Consider the following 19,778-nt stretch of genomic DNA (forward strand, 5'->3'; position numbering starts at 1 on the left):
TAATAAAGTACTTTTTCCAAAACCAAGATTACCTTTAATCAATAGTAGCTTCTATTAGGACAAAGACATCAATTGCTCTTCTTTCACTGGCACCTCACAAAAACTTTAATTTGTACCAACTATGAATAATATGAAAGCTTATTAACAGTTAGTCCTATATGTATTTTTTGAACTCCATGGACATAAAGTTCCAATATCAGTAAAGATCTTATAACATTTTTTCAAAATTAGATGAAAAATGAATAATCAAATAAAATTGTTCTTAACAATAAGTGCTAACAAGCTGGTGAAGCAGTTTGATAATCAAAATAATAAGAAAATTATAGGAGCTTAACTTTCTATCACAACTCACTTAACTTCTAGGATTCCATTTCATCTTCTATAATGTTGTTAGATACAATAGTTAAGTCCCTTATAACTTTACTACTCTATGATGAGAAGCCCCCAAAAGTTTTTATCTTATTCCTTCCTTTAAACAAATTTACATTTCTTCTTTTATTTTTTTTTTACTATTTCATGAATGTTTAAGAAATATTCTTAAATGCCTTATACTTTCTTAAACTGAGTACTAGGCCCCTCCTTCTATTTGACTTGTAGTTTAAATTTTCAATAGGTTTTATCTCTCACTATTAGAATGGGAGCTCCTTAAAAAGAGGAATTTATGGCTAAAGACTAACCATAGGATATTATGAAATGCAAAACAGATGATTTTTTACGTTAAACTAAAAAGGTTTGGCACAAACAAAATCAATGCAGCCAAGATTAGAAGGAAAATAAAGCTGGGAAACAATTTTTACAGCCAGTGTTTTTGATAAAGGCTTCATTTCTAAAATATATAGAGAACTGACTCAAATACAAGTCGTTCCCTATTGATAAGTGGTCAGACAATTTTCAAATGAAAAAATTAAAGCCAATCCTAGTCTTTTGAAAAAAAAAAAATGCTCTGAATCACTACTGATTAGAGAAATGCAAATTATGTACTACTTCACACTTTTCAGATTGGCTAAGACAGGAAAAAAATGATAAATGTGGGAGGGGATATGGAAAAACTAGGACACTAATATTGTTCAGGGAGGAGTTATGGAATGATCCAACCATTCTGGAGAGCAATTTGGAACTAGGCCCAAAGGGTTACAAAACTGCACAAACCATTTGTTCCAGCAGTGTCTCTACTGGGTCTATAACCTAAAGAGAGCATAAAAAAGGGAAAAGGTTCCACATGTGCAAAAACGTAGCAGCTTATTTTGTAGTGGCAAGAAAATGGAAACCGAACAGATGCCCATCAGTTATGGAATGGATAAAGAAATTATGGCATATGGAATGTGATGGAATATTATTATTCTATAAGAAATTTTAAGCAGGCTGATTTCAGAAAAGTCTGGAGAGACTTACATTTACTGATGCTAAGTAAAGTAAGCAGAACAAAGAGTATATGGAACACATTAATAAGATTATGTGATCATCAATTGTGATGGACCTGACTTCTCAACAATCAGTGATTTAAGGAAGTTCCAATCAACTTGGAATGAAAAATGCCACCCACATCCAGAAAAAAAGAACTATGGACACTGAATGTGGATCAAAACAGAGTATTTTCACTTTTTTTTTTGTTTGTTTGTTTGCTTTTTTGTGGTGTTCTCTTCTTTTGTATAATATAATGGTTTTCTAGGAGCAGATTTCTTGGGGAGGTTTTCTGGAGGAAGCCTTAGTTTCGGTTCAGAGTAATAATCACTCCAAATGCAGCCAGCTGATAAAATCTAAACTTTTATTTTCTCCTTCCTTGGGCCCGGGTAGCTTTCTTAGAGACCTCAGCTTTTCTTGGTTCCTAGAGCTCTCGTTGCTAGTCTTTTGCCTCTAGCTCAACTCCAAATGTCTCCAGCCAGCACCAAGGTAAAAGTTGGAAAGAATCTGACTCCACCTCCAAGAGTGGGCTTGGGCTTCCTCCCAGAGTGCTCCTCCCTAAATCTTTTCAACTGAACTAACCTGAAGCTCTAAGAGCTTCTTTATATATGATCTCCCAAAGGTTGACTCCTCCTCTGAGGGAGGGATTAAGGGAGGTGTGAATTCACAAAGTTACAAAATCTCCCATACTTGTGAACTCCAATGAGTACTTAAATACATTAGTGAGTTAGAGAATTTGCTAAATTAGGCAACTGACTTATCACTTTGTAAAGATTTGCTCTAATTGTGTGAACCAATAAGCATTGTATCTACTCCATTGAGTTAACACTAGGATTCTAACATCTCCCTTGAGTTATCACCTTGTTTCAAGTTCTGGCTCATAACACTTTTTCATTCTTGAGCTTTTTCCTTTTAATTCAATTCTTCTTGCACAACATGACAAATGAAAAAATGTTTAAAAGAATTACTTGCTATTTAGGGTAAAGGAGAAAGGAAGAAAAATTTGTAGGAATTATCTGTCTTACTTTTCCATTTGTATTCTCAGGTCTTAGCATAGTGCTTCTATCGCACAGTAAACGTTTAAAAAAATTTTAATTCATTCATTGGTAATCAAAGGCAACGGGGTGTCTCAATGACTAGAACAATGGGCCTGAAATTAGGAAGATTTGAATTCAAATTCAGTCTCATATATTTACTAGCTATGTGCCTCTGGCTGGGCAAGTCACTATTTGCTTTAATTTTCTCAATTGTAAAATCATAACAACACCTACCTCCCAAGGCTGGTAAAAGGATCAAGTAACATTTGTAAGGCACTTAAATGGCACATTAATATTAATGACTGTATTAATAATTAATGCTTGGATCCTAAACATTTTTGACTTCCTATTTAAATATCTGATGTCTCTGTCTAAAACTCAAAAATAATTTAAAACAAATAGTGTCAAGGAAAAATATTAACTCAAGAGAGTTCAATTTGTTTAAATGTTTAAATCAAATTTAACCATTCTATACCATTTTTAAAAATTTTAATGAGTTAGAGATGTATAATGAAGTTGAATATATTTCCAATTTTTCTTTGTTTAAGCCTCTCAGTCTTTTCTCAATTGTATGTAAAAAATTCAACATTCACTTTTTTAAAATTTTGAGTTCCAAATTCTCTCCCTCTCATCTTCCCCCTCCTTGAGAAGGCAAGCAATTTGTTATAGAGTGATAGAAAACATAGACCAAAAAAAAAAAAAAAGAAGAAGAAGAAAACAAAGAAAAATAAAGTTTAAAAAGTATGCTTTAATCTACATTCAGATTCTATCAGTTCTTTCTCTGGAGATGCATAGCATTTTTCATCATATATGCTTTGGAACTGTCTTAGATCACTGGGATGATCAGAATAGTAATTGTTCACAGTTAATCAATGTTATAATCTTGCTGTTACTGAGTACAATGTTTTCCTGGTTCTTCTCACTTTGCTTTGCATCATGATGTTCATATATGTATTCCCATTTTTCTGAATGTATACTCCTTATAATTCCTTGGTACAATAGTAGTTTATCGCAATCACATACCATAGCATACCTAAGAGATCCCAATATTCAAGGAAAACATCTACCAATACAAAGTTGACTTCCTTAGAAAAACTAGTATAATAACAGAAAAAGGAAGGCTTTGCCTATATAACATCAAATTAATTCTTGACATCTCCAGTAAAAGTAGGGGATATACAGAAGCAATTCAACATCAAAAAGGTCTCCCAACTTGACAAATCAGGTCTGGGGCAGCCATTCTGCAAAATGTGCATAAATCCACAAACTTTCACAATTAGGAGAACTAATTTATTTAATTTTTATCAAATTAAAAAAAAAAAAAAAAAGGAAGACCTAGAATGAGAGCCAGAGCAACAACCAAAAAAAAAAAAAAAAAAACCTTTTATCAAATAATTAGAAATGAGGGGGAGGGGAGAGGGGGGAGGAGAAATAAAGGCAGGGAATTAGTATAAATGGGAAAAAAAGGAATTCCCGCAATCTCTAATTTAAATAATTATCCTATACAATTTGAGATTCTTATTCTTATACTATGTTACCAATTGCTCTTCTGGAATTTGAGAAATAGATTGAACAGAACTAAAATTGTATTCTACTTAAGATAACACAAATGTTTACATAAATAAAGGTCCACATAATGATAATTTTTTAAAATGGAAAATTTTTCTTTTAGCCTATTCCTATGATTTTATCAAAATAGGCGAAACTTCACAATTTGGAAATTCTCCCCATAAATTATACTGGCAAATTATATAAAGTCTTAAAAGTACTTAAAAAGCCCTAGAAGTTCAATGACTTGCCCAAAATCACACAGCCACTGTAGAGAAAATTAAATCCATTATCTTTCTCACTCTGAAGTCAGCTCACTATCTATCTACTCTGCTAAAAGAACAATATCAAAAGAATTTGAAGAACAAATTAAAAATACTCAGGATTCTTTTAAAGAGATTTCTTTTTTTAAACTTAATAGCATTACATTTTTTCAGTTACATGTAAAGATAGTTTTCAACTTTCATTTTTGTAAGATTGTGAGTTCTAAATTTATCTCTCTCCCTCTTTTTCCTCCCCCTCCCCAAGAGAACAAGCAATAGGAAATAAGTTACATATGTATAAACATGTTAAACTTATTTCCATTTTAGTCATGTTGTGAAAGAAGAATCAGAAAAAAAAGGGGGAAAATGTCTTCTCGTCTTTATAATTCAATTTATATCTACTGCACTTCTTAATGTTTACTTGATTTTTATCACATACATAGAATAGTTAGGTTCTTAGGAAGAAACAAATATGTTTAAGATAAGGTCTCTGACTTGCAGAAATTAAAATTTAGTTGAGGTGACAAGGTAATCACACCATGAAAAGTTAAATAAAGCTAAGAGAACAAATAACGGCTAAGTGACAGTCATTAAAGGTTACAAAAATTTAAAGAAATGATAAATTAATGTGAACAATAATGACCAGGTTATGTTTTAGGAGAAAGGGCTGGACTTAAGGAGGACTCTTAATCTTACGTGGGATTCTGATGGAGAAAGGGACACATTCTTGTCAAAAGAAACACCAAACAAAAGCAAAGAGGTTAACATAAGCAAAGAATGTCTAGAGGACAATAAGTCCACACTAATCTAGCTGGAACTGGAAGCTTTAGAGAAGAACATTGGGAAATAACACTAAACAAATATGTTGAAATCAGATGAAAGACCTTTATGATGAAGACATAGTGATCATCCTGTATACAAGATGATATATTTTTATCATGAGAAAATGAACAGAAATCGTGTTTTCAGAAGATCAGTCTAAACAGCAGCATGTACAATGGCGTGGAGGAAAAGAGATACTGGAGTCAGATAAATGTATTGCATAAAGGAAAATAAACCTATAAATTATACTGCAATAGACTTGAAAAATATGAGATTCACAAGTTCTAGTTATTTTAATCTCCACTGCACAGTTTTAGGAAAAACCAAGAATGTAACCATATATCTTAAACTATACTGATAAGCAAGCAGCTTTTACATATCAGGTTAAGTCAGTAAGACGAAAAATTCAATTATGAATATTTTAAAATACCATTATTCTTTTTTATTAAAGCTTTTTATGTTTTAAAAATAAATGTATGGGTACTTTTTCATATTGACCCTTACAAAACCTTGTGTTCCAATTTTTCCCCTTCTTCCCTTCACCCTCTCCCCTAGATGGCAAATAATCAAATATATGTTAAACATGGTAAAAAAAAAAAAAGTTAAATCCAATATATGCATACATATTTATACAATTATCTTGCTGCACAAGAAAAACCAGATCAAAAAGGAAAAAAATGAGGAAGAAAATAAAATGTGAACAAACAATAACAAAAAGAGTGAGAATGCTATGTCGTGGTCCACACTCAGTCTCCACATTCCTCTCTGGGTATAGATGGCTCTCTTCATCACAAGATCATTGCAACTGGCCTCGATCATACCACATCTATCAGAATTGATCATTGAAAAAAGACAAAACATTATTATCTTGATACTCCAGAACTCCAGAAATAGTTGCTAGATTTGTGATCAAACTTCAAGTCATGGAATACTACATGGAAGTCTTCAAATAATTAAAGTTGAAAATCACCCAGAAGACAAAGAGACATATGGCAGTAATGAATACATTGTAATTTATTACCAACAAAGAAATATGCAGGAGAAAAGAACCTGATCACAGACATGTATGACTAATAAAGTTGGGTCAAATATACAATAAGAAGATGGACTGCCTCTGAATCCATACAACATAAAGAGATCTCAAGTAAGGACAGCAGAACACTGAGTGGACCCTTTGTGGAGGGCCTAGACAAGAGTATAACAAGATGTGAATAGGTAGTTATTTGTATTACTGGTGTACCTATTTGTATTACTGGTGTACCTATATCAATGGACTTTGATCTACTTTAATAAAGTAGTTAAGAGACAAAGGAAAAGAAAGAGGAAAAATTTATTATATGGAACACTTCAGGGGACAACAGGTTTGTTTGAGAGCCCTTGGATAAGACTCTTTCAGAAACAAATGAAGGAAGAAGGCATCAAGGAAGAACTTGGACTTTCTATAAAGCAGATAGTAGTAAATTGTTAGAATTCTTACAAGGTGCAGATCACTGGAATTGATAGAGACAATAATTATCTAATTTAGCATGGTACTTAACAGTTCTCTAGGTCACTAATGAACTTAGTACTTATTAGAGTTCACACCTTTCACACCTTTAAGATTCACACCTTTAAAAGAGCATATATAAGCTAGGAGCCTCAACCAGGATGGAGTCCAGGAAATTCACAAGTCAGAGAGGACAAGCCCACTCTTGGAGGCAGAGACGGATTCATTCCATTGTCCACCTTTGTGCTAGCTGGAGGCTGAAGCTGGCACAGGCAAAGGACTAGTGGCAAGAGCTCTCGGAACCAAAGAGAGGGGCCTCTAAGGAATGAGACAATACTTGAAAGAGAAAATAAAAGATTTGGACTTTAACTCCTCGCTGCATTTGGGATGATCACATTGAACTGAAACTAAGACTTCCTCCAGAAGCCCCCCAAGAAATCTGCTCCCAGAGAACATTATAATTTAGAGAAGAATATTACAGTAAATTATCTTCAATAATATTCAATGGCATACTATATAGTTATAAAATCAATATGGTGGCAAAACCTAGAACATTAGATTGGTAAAGTGGGTAGAAAACAGAGAAAGATCAAACCCAGACCCCAAAGTTCACCTGAAAGTCTCCCCTCAGGTACCATTTTTTCTGGAAGAAAAAGAAGAAAATGTAAACTGAATGTAAATATAACTTTTAGGAGAAAACATGGAGCAATAATCATAAGGCTACCATTGTTACATGACCTGCCCTCTCCAATTTTTTGAGTACTCACAGATTCATTTATGTTTATTCTTTATACTAGATCCTCTAAAAAAGGATCTTTCTGTACATTTTTTACCTCCATAAAAACATTCAAGACCAACTATATTAAAAATTATTCTATAACAAGAAAATATCAGTGATACTTATGATGCTTTATTTTCAATAAATCTAGTATTAGTCTAATCCATAAGTTAAAGAAAAAAAGAAAGGAAGACCACCCATATTTTACCTCCATTATTCAGAAATAGAAATAATAAAATTTGGAGTCAATTTGCTAATTTCTCTTTCTGGAAAAATCCATATTCATAACTTTGGTCCCATGGTATTCTGGGATAGTGAGATTTGACATACTATTCACAGAAAAGTAATCATCTTTTTTTACCTAACAGAAATCAATCTAAATACTATCTATGTATGCTTTTGAACACTGATTGTCTACAGAGATATATTACAATAGTAGTAAACACAAATTTCCCAGAGAAGTCCATTAAAAACATGACATTAAAAGTAAAATACTTCAGTAAGAAAAAATGGAACTTCAAGAAAGAACCTCAATTTTTTCTGACTAATATTTTACACTACAGAAATTCATTTTTTCTTAATAACCTTTCAAATTTGATTTCAACTCATCTGTAAGTATTGACATCAAGGGCAATAAACCAATCTCATCTAAATTTCTTCTTCCTCCTTCATGATGCTAGCCTAATCATATATGTCTCACAATGTAAATTATGAAATGTTAAGTTGTAAGGCCAATGTTTCTGAATTTCAGAAATGATGATGGGGAGCAAAGTAAAAATAGACTGGAAAGGTAGGAGGGTGATAGGTCAAGAAGAGCTTTGAATACCAAACAGAATCATTTTGTTCTTGCTCTTGGATGCAACAGGGAGCCACTGGAGTTTACTAAATAGAGGGTGATATGATCAGAGCTAGACTTAATGGAGTGTACTACATTCAGTAAGTACATTAGCTGAATGGAGGATGGAGTGATATGGGGAGAGACTTGAGACAGGCAGACCCCTGAACAGGCTACTGTAATAGTCAGCTATGAATTGATGAGGATGACCACTAGAGTGGGGGCAGTGTCACAAGAAAGAAGGGGGCATATTTCAGAGATGTTGCAAAGATGAAATCAATAGTCCTTGGATATGAGGAATGAGAGAGAGTGAGGAGTCTAGGAAGGCTCCTAAATTGTTAGTCTGACATAGGGATGGAAGGACGATGTGCCCCTACAGTAAGTGCTAAGTTAAGAGATGGGAGAGCATTTGGAAGGAAAGACAGTGAGTTCAAGATATTGAGCCCAAGATGTCTACTGGTTGTCTAGTCTGACACGTCTGACAGGCAGTTAGTTGGAAATACAAGGCTGGACATCAGCAGAGAGTGGGGGCAGGAGAGGTGGATTTGAGAATCATCAGCCTAGAGATGATGACGCTAAATCTGTGGGAGCTGATGAGATCACCCCAGTGGAGTAGCTTAGAAAGAGAAGAGGGCCAAGGCAGACCCCTAAGAGACATCCATGGTTAGAGAGTGATGTGCAAGAGATGAAGCAAAAAAGACAGAGGGGGGATGAAAAAGGTAAGAGGAGGAGCAGCAGAGAGCAGTATTTGGAAAAGGGAGTCCTGAGAAAAGAGCAATCAGCAGTGTAAAAGGCTGCAGAGAAGTGAAGGAAAATGAGGACTGAGAAAAGGCCACTGCTTGGGCAGTTCAGAGACCTTCAGCAACTTTAGAGAAAGCAATTTCTGGGGAAGGTTGATAGATTGTAAAAGGCAAAGAAGAGAGTGAGAAGAGAGAAAAAAGAGGCACCTAGGGTAGATGGCCTTTTTGAGGAATTTAGCTACAAAACTACTAGTTTGAAAGCTACTAGTATCACAGGAAAGGAAAGATAATAATTACTGGTGATGCAAGGATCAAGTGAGGGTTTTTTCAACATAGGGGCAACATGGGCATTTTTATAGGGAGTAACCAGTAGACAGAGAGAGATTGAAAATAAATGAAAAAGTAGGAATGACAGAAGAAGCAATCTGCTGGAGGAGATAGGATGGAATGGGATCACTGGAACAAGGAGAGAAGTTATTGGCTTTGTTAAGAGGTAAGGCTACTTCAATGTGGGAGACGGGTGAAGGAGGAGTGGAGAGATGAGGAAGAAGGGAGAAGGAGTTCAAAGTAAAGGTCCTTTTTTTTCCTGTTAAATATGAAGAAACATTCTCAGAAAAAAAATTAAGGAAAAGGGAAGCCAAGGGAGGTTTAAGGACAAATGGATGAAAAGACATGGAAGAGCTGCTTGTGGAGAGTGGGATAGTGAGTTGATAACATATTAGGACCTTCTAACAGCAGGGAAGGTCTAGTTGAGGTTAAAATACAATAAAAATTTTGTTAAAAGGACAAATTATTCTTTGAATACTTGTCCTTTCTCCTCCTCCTCCTCTTCTTCTTCTTTATTTTTTGCTGAGGCAATTAGGGTTAAGTGACTTACCCAGGGTCACACAGCTAGGAAGCATTAAATGTGTACGACTGGATTTGAACTTAGGTCCTCCTGACTTCTCGTTTTTTAAAGTAGAAAGTGATTTCTAAAGTATAAGGCAAAAATTTTAAAGTTAAATATTTAAAATACTGATCTTATTTGTACTATGATCTTATTTCTGAATTTTTAATTGGCATAAACCTGAAAATCTGTCCAATCAAAAAATTAATAACCACTTATTACACCTGATCAATAATCTGATTCCCTTTACTTTTTCATTGCTGAAATTCACTTTTCCAAAAAACAAAATGGAAGCTATCTTAGGCTAGGCAACCAGACCTACTGACCTCCTAATTACCAAATCAGTCTTTTTTTAGTCATCAGCCTTTCTGACCATTCTGTAGTATGGTCTTGACTCTTAACTATTTGCAGCTCTCTTCCCTGCCCCCCCCCCCAAGTTTGTGACATCACTATCTCTGTTGCCTCCCCATCTATCTGTATGACTACTCTGAACTGGTCTTCTTGACTGGTTCATCTTCTTCCTTTCCATCTCCATGATTATATGTGCACCTCAAAGCTTACACTTCAATCCTATTCTGTCTCTAAACTTTGTCCTCTAGCAATCTCAATTGGTTTGACTGATTACTTCAATTATCATTTATTCACAAATTATTATAATAGTTATTAACATTTGACATAACCCTTACTATGTGCTGTACTGAGCATTTTACAATTATTAGCTCATTTGATCCTCACAACTCTGGAAGGTCAATGCTACTATTATTATCCCCATTTTACAGATAAGGAAACTGAAGCAGGAATTAAGTTACTTGCCCAAGGTCACACAAGTAGTAAGCCTCTGAAACAGACTTTGAACTCAGATCTTCTGGGCTCCAGGTCCACAGCTCTATCCACTAAGTCTCCTCGCTGCCCAAAATGTATATATGACTCCTTATACAGTCCTAATGTCTCCTAGGATCCAATCTCCTGATCTCCAATTGTCCATGCTAACTGCAACTTAAATTCAACATATCAAAAACTCAAGTCATTATTTACCCTTTACACTTCCCACCAAAAAACTGCTAAATTCTTAGTGCCAAAAACTTGAAATCTCTAAATTATTTGAAACTATTTTCCTTCACTCTCCCACCAATCACCTGACAAGTCCTGTCAATTCTACCTCTATAATCTCATCCATCTATTCCCTCCTCTACACTTATCCTGCCATCACCCTAGTTCACAAGCTCACATGATACCTTCCTAATTATTATTACTGATTGGAATCTACACTCCCTTCCAATGCAATAACTAAAAATAATATTCATTACTACACAAGTCACCATGCTACCACCAGCTCAAAAACATTCATTGGCTCCCTATTACCTATGTCCAAGATAAACTATAAACTCTTTTTTCTGTCATTTAAAGCTTTCTACAACTAAAATCTAACCTACTTTCTTTCAGGTTTCTAAGAATTTGAATTCTAGAGAAATTAGAGTATAATTGTTCTGTAATCCTGCCTAGGACATCCATGGCGATCCATCCTCTGTGGCTAGAAACAATCTTGCTTGAAGCATCTACTGAAATTCTGTTCAATTCCAATTTTGATGCTACCTTTTCCTGATTTCTCCAAAATGGATCTCTCCTTCCTTAAATATTCTTATATAGTGGTCAGATCATTCCTTGGCCTTTTCAACAATCCATCTTGTATCATATTTATTTGTGCACAAGTTATATCCTCCCCCTCAATCTTAATCTATCAGGCAAAGACTTTGTTGTTATATTTGGAAAACAGTTGTGACTTGCACACAGTAAGACCTTAATATTAATGAAACATGATTTAGATGGTAACCATCACCAATACCAACCTGCCAACTCTTTGGTCACTAGGGAAACTAAGCAAAGAGTGTGGAAGGATCAGTATAAAACCGTTCTCTTGAGAAGAAAATCAAAGCACATGTTCTGTTTACTAAGGTTTTTGTGCATAGGTTACTATTATCAGAGTTCCTGATTTCAAAACTACAAGAACAAATTTTTGGCTATTGAGCTTTATAATACAAATATGACAACAAGTTATTAATTATTTCACAGGACAAAATCTGATGTAACTATAAATTACTTAAAATCTTTATTAAGTTTTTATAGCCTTAGCCCTTTTTGTAGTGGCTAAAAACTGGAAACTGAATGGATGTCCATCAGTTGGAGAATGGTTGAATAAATTGTGGTATATGAAAATTATGGAATATTACTGTTCTGTAAGAAATGACCAACAGGATAATTTCAGAAAGGCCTGGAGAGACTTACATGAACTGATGCTGAGTGAAATGAGCAGGACCAGGAGATCATTATATACTTCAACAACAATACTATATGATGACCAGTTCTGATGGATCAGGCCATCCTCAGCAACGAGATCAACCAAATCATTTCTAATGGAGCAGTAATGAACTGAACTAGCTATGCCCAGAAAAAGAACTCTGGGAGATGACTAAAAACCATTACATTGAATTCCCAATCCCTATATTTATGCACACCTGCATTTTTGATTTCCTTCACAAGCTAATTGTACAATATTTCAGAGTCTGATTCTTTTTCTACAGCAAAATAACGTTTTGGTCAGGTATACTTATTGTGTATCTAATTTATATTTTAATATATTTAACATCTACTGGTCATCCTGCCATCTAGGGGAGGGGGTGGGGGGGTAAGAGGTGAAAAATTGGAACAAGAGGTTTGGCAATTGTTAATGCTGTAAAGTTACCCATGTATACATCCTGTAAATAAAAGGCTATTAAATAAAAAAAAAAAAAAAAGTTTTTATAGCCTTTTGTTTGTATGAAGTTTGATCACAAATCTAGCAACTATTTCTGGAGTCCCAGTATCAAGATAATAATGTTTTGTCTTTTTTCAATGTCTTTAACTAGTCAAAGTACAAATTTTGCATTAAAAAAAAAATAAAAGTTTAAATTATGCTAGGGACTCTTAATAGAGTGTAGTTTGCAAAAATAACTTAAAAAGAAAAAAAGTCAATCATTTCCTTCCTCTTCCCAATCTTTATTTTCACTTTATAATAAATTCCTAGCCAGAAAGACATCTTTTCCCTTTTTGTCAATCTCCTAATCCATCCATCTACTCCATGGAGTCTGAGAAAATGTTGATGATTTCCATATTTTCTACAGCATATTATCAACTCCTTCAAAGTGGGTACTGATAGTTCTGTCTATCTGAGGACATCCCTCCAATCTACCAGATTTCATTCCACCATCAGATAATTCCTTGGCTTTTTCAACAATCCAACTTGTATAATATTTATTTGTGCACAAGTTATATCCTCCCCCTCAATCTTAATCTTCCACCCCACAACTCTTTCCTATTTAAAAAAAAAAAAGACTGCACAGTAATGTTTCCAAGAAATGTTTCTAATTCTGATAAGAATTCTTTTCTTCCTACTACCACTGATCACATGAAAATTTTTTTCATTTAAATCAAATTTAGTCATGTAGAAATGTTCCCTACAAAACATTGTGAAAAATTATTACATATGCTAATAAACTAGTTAAGTCTCATATTTATATCCCTCCATATCTTTACAATCACATATATCATCCAAAAATTTGTGAAACTACAAAATTTTATCCTGAACTTACAATCACATATATCATCCAAAAATTTGTGAAACTACAAAATTTCATCTTGAACTTATATTTTGCACCTGAAGGTTAAGGGCAAATGTGAACAAAGGGAAAGGAAAAACACAGTGAGGAAACATTTTCACATTTTTTCCCCACTACCACGTTTATCCCTAGAGAACAGAAAGAAAAATGGAAGACCCGTAATTGAAAATTAACAAACTATATGGAAAGTGAAGGTATTCCGTTCAGGAATTCTATATGTAATAAATCATTCCAAATAAACCATTCCTTAAGGGGAGAAAGGGCTTTTTAAAAGATATCAGTATTTTAATGTAAGAGTTGCCAGATTCCCTGTCTTCCGGTTGAAAAACTGAAAGAAATGAAGCCATGAGGTGTTTTCCTTTCATAATAATTTGTGTCAAGTATGTTCCTTCCCAAAGGGGGAAAAAAAAAAAATGATCATTTAATTTAACTGAAGAAAAAAAGAGGCTACTATTTTATAGTACAGATTCCCCTTTTCCCTTGAGGAAAAAAAAAATTGACAACTTTCATCAAGAAACAAGTGTTTTCCCATCGTTTCCTTGCTAGCCCTCAGGAAAATTTTAAAAATAAATAAAAGACCTTTTGAGAATTCTCAAGCACAGTGAATGGTGTTAGGCACCGCACTGAGCAGCACCATCCATCTCCCCACCTCCAAACTATCAGAAGCGCAGGGAGAGGGGAGGAGGGGATGGGGCATCAAAAGCAAAAATAAAAATTATAAATAAACCAGCAACCAAATCAAGAGATTGGGGGCGGGGGGGGAAGAGAATGTCTAAAATGCCACTCGGCCTCCCCCACGATCCCAGACGCGGTGACATGCCTCAAGTGCGGGGGCCGGCGTGGGGGAGGAGAAGCGAGGAGGCAGGGACACGACACACGCGCGGGGGGAGAAGGGATTCGCGGCTTTGTAAGTGTTCCCGGCTACAGCCCTCTAGCCCCCCCTCCTCATCGCCAGAGCCTCCCTGCCCCCGCACCCACGGAAAAGCGCCAGGAGGCAAAGCCCCGCAGACATCAGCGCAGCCCCCCCCCACCCCCGTCCCAAAGCCAGCAGCCGGGGGGAGGGGCGAGGGGAAAGGGAGAGGAGGGGGAGGGGCGGACCCGGAGGGCCCCGGAGCGCGCTCCGGTCAGGCAGCTCCATCCAGCCCCGGCAGCACTGCGGCGGCCGCCCAGAGGAGCCGCGGCTTCCCTGGCCCGCGTACGCCCCCTGCCCGGCGTACGGCCCCTGGCCCGCGTACGCCCCCTGCCCGGCGTACGGCCCCTGGCCCGCGTACGCCCCCTGCCCGGCGTACGCCCCCTGCCCCGCGTACGCCCCCTGCCCGGCGTACGGCCCCTGGCCCGCGTACGCCCCCTGCCCGGCGTACGCCCCGTGCCCCGCGTACGCCCCTGCCCCGCGTACGGCCCCTGCCCCGCGTACGCCCCCTGCCCGGCGTACGGCCCCTGGCCCGCGTACGCCCCCTGCCCGGCGTACGGCCCCTGGCCCGCGTACGGCCCCTGCCCCGCGTACGGCCCCTGCCCCGCGTACGCCCCCTGCCCCGCGTACGCTCCCCGCCCCGCACGGCCCTCGGCCTTCGCCCAGCCCGCGGCCCGGGATGCCAGGCACCTGGATGTAGTTGTTCTCGCAGTAGTCGGCCACCCGCTCCAGGTTAGTGTAACTATCGAACAGGGCCCGGCGGCCCCCCGGGATTTCCTCCTCCAGCAGCATCTGCAGCTCCGCCATCTTCACATCCTCCTCCTCCTCCTCCTCACACGGAACTGCGGCGGCGGCACCAGGGAAACCCAAGCCTGGGAGAAGGGGAGAGAAGCGCCGGCGGCGGCGGCAACTCGCGAAGAGCGAGAAACACCCTCTGCCGCGCGCGAGGTGGGGAGGGGGAGGGCGAGGAGGAGGGGCCGGGGGCGGGGCGCGCGCGCGGCCTCGAGGCCCGTCACGGGGGCGCGCGGGCGGAGGCACGCGCTCCAGCGCCCTCGCTCCTGGCTCCCGACCCCAGGGCCTGAAAGCCTCCCAGCCTCCGCCCCCTTTCCTCCACTTCCGGCGTCTCCTAGCAACGGGAGGAGGCGGGAGCCTGGGATGCTCACCCGTCTTTGGGTCGCTTGGTTAACCCTTGGTGGGTGCAGGAGATTGGGACTCGGGGGGGGGGGGGAGCTCTCCTCGTATTCTCGGGGGGTCTCTAAGCTTCTCCTCACCATTCCATCCCAGGCAGCCTCGGAAAGCAGACCGCAGGCTTTCCCTCCCATCCCACCCCAACTCTCCTCCTAGAAATCTCGGACTCCTCTTCCCACCTGTGCTTTCAACGCCTCAGAGGCCAAAGAGCCGCAAGAACTCATCCCACCCATTTTTTCGGAAAGGAGACTGAGGCCCGCCCAGGGAAAGTGACTTGCCCAGAGCAGGCGTATGTCCAGAGGCAGGATTAAACCCCCAAATCCTTAGCCAAACTGAATGGCTTTTCCTTATAGATTTTTTATGAAAATCTCCATCCCTTTGGTACCAAATGGGCTAAAATCCCATAGCCTGGGAAATGGGGGAAATGCCCTAAATGCGTTCTTTAGCCTTAATCCCCTCGGGGCTGGCTGACATGAAGGCAGCAGCCTTAGGCTGGGGATACCTGGCATCCCAAAGCAGCTCCAACATCCTCCTGAAGAACAGCAGCTAATATTTCTATATAGTACTTTCTCTGTGCCAGGAGCCATGCCGCGAGCTTTACTCATTTTGTCCTTAAAGCAACCCTGAGAGGAAGGTCCTGTTATTATTATCCCTGTTTTCCAGGTGAGGAAACTAAAGCAAATAGGTTACCGGGCTTGCTCAGGACTCATACAGTTAAGTGTCTCGGGCTAGATTTTGCCTTCTCTGAACCCCCTGTTCTTCCTCCTATCACTTCTCTGCTTCCCTCCAGGTCTTTTCTTCATGGATTCAGCATTGAAAACTTTCAAAAAACAACTTTGCTCATTCTGAACTTCCTTCCTCAAAGGGCTGCTAGTGTGATAAAATTAGATTCTTTATGAAAGCGCTCTTGAAAGTCAAGAAAGTCTTGAAAAGTCTTTTTAAAAATGCAAGACAAACTGACACTCATCACTGTCACAAAAAGGGGTCATATAGTTTCACCTGATTCTCATACTCCCTTGAATTACAACTGGAATGGATTTTTTAAAAGGTATCCTTCCACATCATCATTCCCTAAATTCTGTAATTTGTCACAATATATCTATTACATTTTCTTTCATTCTTTACAGCTAAAACCTTACCAAATCCTGACTTTACCCTTGCATTATTTAACGTCTATATCATCAATTTGGTATCATGTAAAGTCAAAGCTGAAGAAATTAAATTACCTATGTGACTTTACAATTTAGATTAAGTAGCCTTTCTTCCTCTTTGTATTGGTATAACTCTTGATTTTTTAATTTGCTGACTAAGATTTTACAGTAACTCCCCAATCATAACTTCCTTTTCTCTAGCTGACTATTTAAATCCTTATGGTATTATGAGGGAACTATTATCCCTTCTCAAAAATGCCACTGTCTTTAATAGCTTTCCACCATAAAGTTTCTACTGAAACAAATACCTATCTGAGAAGTGTATCATTTTGGGGAAGTTCATTGGGGCCACATACACAGTCATCAGATAAGAGATATGAAAGAGACCTTAGAAGTTACCTATTCAAATTTTATTTTACAGTTAAGAAAAATGAGACCTGAGAGTTAGTTACATGGCCAAGTCACACACATAGTAAAAAGCAACAGAGCTATTTACTATTTAGATTATCTTATTCTTTCTACTGCATGCATGAAAGTTTAGGAAATATAGCTAAGCATGATGAAGCCATCATTTCTGGAAGTAATTTTTATTCTTGTGCCTTTCTCTATTCCCCTTACTTTGCATGAGAAATTTGGAGAACTGGGTAATTGCAAGCTTTTTTTCGTTTGCTAGAAGAGAAGCATCTAATGGATCCTGACCCAAGACAAGTTTATCAACTGGAAACTAAACAAGGAATTACATGGATTTTCTGATCCTAAATCACAGTGAAGCCTCTGAAAGAGAACAAAGATCTAACTAGGATTTAACTTATAACTAGGAGATACGGTTTTAAACAGAAATAAAACTTATTAAAGTACACACTGGCTAGTGAAAAAGGCTCTGCCTCTCTGTTCCAAAGAATTTGACCTGGGGCAGGGAATCTCCTTGTGAAGAGGAAGTATACATTCCAACGTAAGCTTAGAAAAACAGTTTTCTTCACATGGGAAGAAAAGCCACTAAAGGCTTTGTTTTGATTTTAGTTTTCCCTAGTCTAATGTCTGATGATTGGATGTATTAGGGAGGTAATCTTTCAAAAAAAAAAAAAAAAAAAAAAAAAAGCTGTATCTCTGTCAGAGATTGTACAGCTAGAAATAAAGGGAAGGACTCCAAGTTCTTGCCCAGTGGGCACAAGCCTGACAATAATCATCAGAAAGGTGGAGGACTAGTAGAAATCAACATCTGTCAGAGTCTAAACACTGTACTCAAACACCAATTAGAGAATTCATGCTTGGTGAGACTACAGAAATATGAGACCAACAAATAGCAGTGAAACCCTTCAGCCCTGCAATGCTAGTTCAAGGGTCTTTCTTTGGACAGATGTTCTCTATATGTATGCATCTTGGCATGTGTGCATACATATATCCATTCTTAATATGGTCAATGAGTATATTTGGGGGACAGTATGACCCAGGTTTATGAAAGAAACATTTATTTCTCCTTTTTAATGCAAATTTCATTTAGTGCCTTTGCTGTGAAGGAATTATTTTCTCAGAGAAAAAGTGAGAGATTATCAATTATGGTTTTGAGTGAATATAGATCCCCATGTGGGAAAACTAGGGCACTAATATATTGTTGATGGAACTCTGAATGGATCCAGCCATTCTGGAGAGCAATTTGGACCTATGCTAAAAAAAAAAAATTATCAAATTGTGCATATCCTTTGATCCGGCAATGTTTCTATTGGGCATGTATACCAAATAGATCTTAAAGGAGGGAAAGGGACCCACATGTGCAAAAATGTTTGTAGCAGCCCTTTTTGTAGTGGCAAGAAACTGGAAACTGAGTGGATGCCCATCAGTTGGAGAATAGCTGAATAAGTTATGGTATATGAATGTTATAGAATATTATTCTATAAGAAACAATCAGGAGGATGATTTTAAAGAGGCCTAGAGAGATTTACATGAACTGATACTAAGTGAAATGAGCAAAACCAGAAGATCATTGTACACTGCAACATCAATATTATATGACGATCAATTCTGATGAATGTGACTCTTTGTAACAATGAAATGATGCCAATGATCTTGTGATGAAGAGAGCCATCTCACCCAGAGAGAGGACTGTGGGAACTGAATGTAGATTACAATATAACATTCTCACTTTTTTGTTGTTAGCTTGCATTTTGTTCCTGTTTGATCTGATTTTTCTTGTGCAATAAGAAAATTATATAAATATGTTTACACACAAAAAAAGAATATAGATCCCCATAGTACTTGGAACCTAGGTAACTTTTTCTACATGATCTTCCAAGCAATTTGGGAAGAGGTTGTAGTTTACCATATGGTATACCATACATACATACCATATAGTATATGATGTGCTATACAATATACATTAAAGTTAATCTCAATCAGAGTCTTGGGATCCAAGTACCTGGGTCAAGAAAGCCCTTTTGGCACTACATGGTCCATGGAAAGGAGTCATTCCAGGATTCTTTCAGTGAGGTAGAATGGGACAAATTAGATCACATGAAGAGGCACAAAAGACCTATTAAAATCAAGGGAAAGAAGGGAGAAGGATGAACATTGTCTGAAGTTCGATCTGAGTTTTGGCTCTAAGAGGGAATAACTAAATCATTCAGTTGGGTATAGAAATTTATTTCATCCTAGAAAGAAAAATGTGTTGAAATTTTATAGATTATTTTTCTGCTTAAATAATTACAAGATTACCCAACACATGATTAACTCAGACTTTTGTGATAGGGTAGCTACTATTGTCTAGAAGAAAAAAATTCACTATCATATCTGAATAATAACTTTCTTGGGCAATGTAATACTTATGTAAGAAAACAAGTGAATTAAAAATAAATCACATCAAGGGCACTTCCTATCAGACTAAACTTGTTTAGATCAAAACAACAGTCAAAAAAGATAAGAAGCACTTTTTGATCTGATTTTTCAGTCTATATCCTATTATACATAGTCCAGCCTACCTAATTTCAAATGATGGCTAGTAATTAGCCCCCTAAGTTGAGCTAAGGGAATGGTTCATCAACCTAATTTGTAACAGCTGGGGATCTCTAGTCTCCAGAAAAGAGCTT

General features: G+C 37.8%; 1 protein-coding gene across 43 annotated transcripts in view; it reads right to left on the reverse strand.

Moving 5' to 3' along the window:
• ABI2 (abl interactor 2) overlaps window positions 1-15,406 on the reverse strand; it is a 120,038-nt gene extending 104,632 nt beyond the window's left edge. For 25 of the 43 annotated variants that reach the window (XM_031958296.1, XM_031958291.1, XM_031958276.1 and 22 more), the window contains exon 1: window positions 15,050-15,406. In XM_031958296.1, coding sequence (XP_031814156.1) covers window positions 15,050-15,166 — 117 coding nt within the window. In that variant the 5' untranslated portion in view covers window positions 15,167-15,406. The remainder of the gene's footprint in view (window positions 1-15,049) is intronic. The other 18 variants (XM_031958295.1, XM_031958294.1, XM_031958293.1 and 15 more) reach the window with 1 other exon arrangement.
• Window positions 15,407-19,778: the final 4,372 nt, after the last annotated feature.

This window comes from Sarcophilus harrisii, chromosome 3, assembly GCF_902635505.1.
Source record: "Sarcophilus harrisii chromosome 3, mSarHar1.11, whole genome shotgun sequence".
Classification (NCBI taxonomy): Eukaryota; Metazoa; Chordata; class Mammalia; order Dasyuromorphia; family Dasyuridae; genus Sarcophilus; species Sarcophilus harrisii.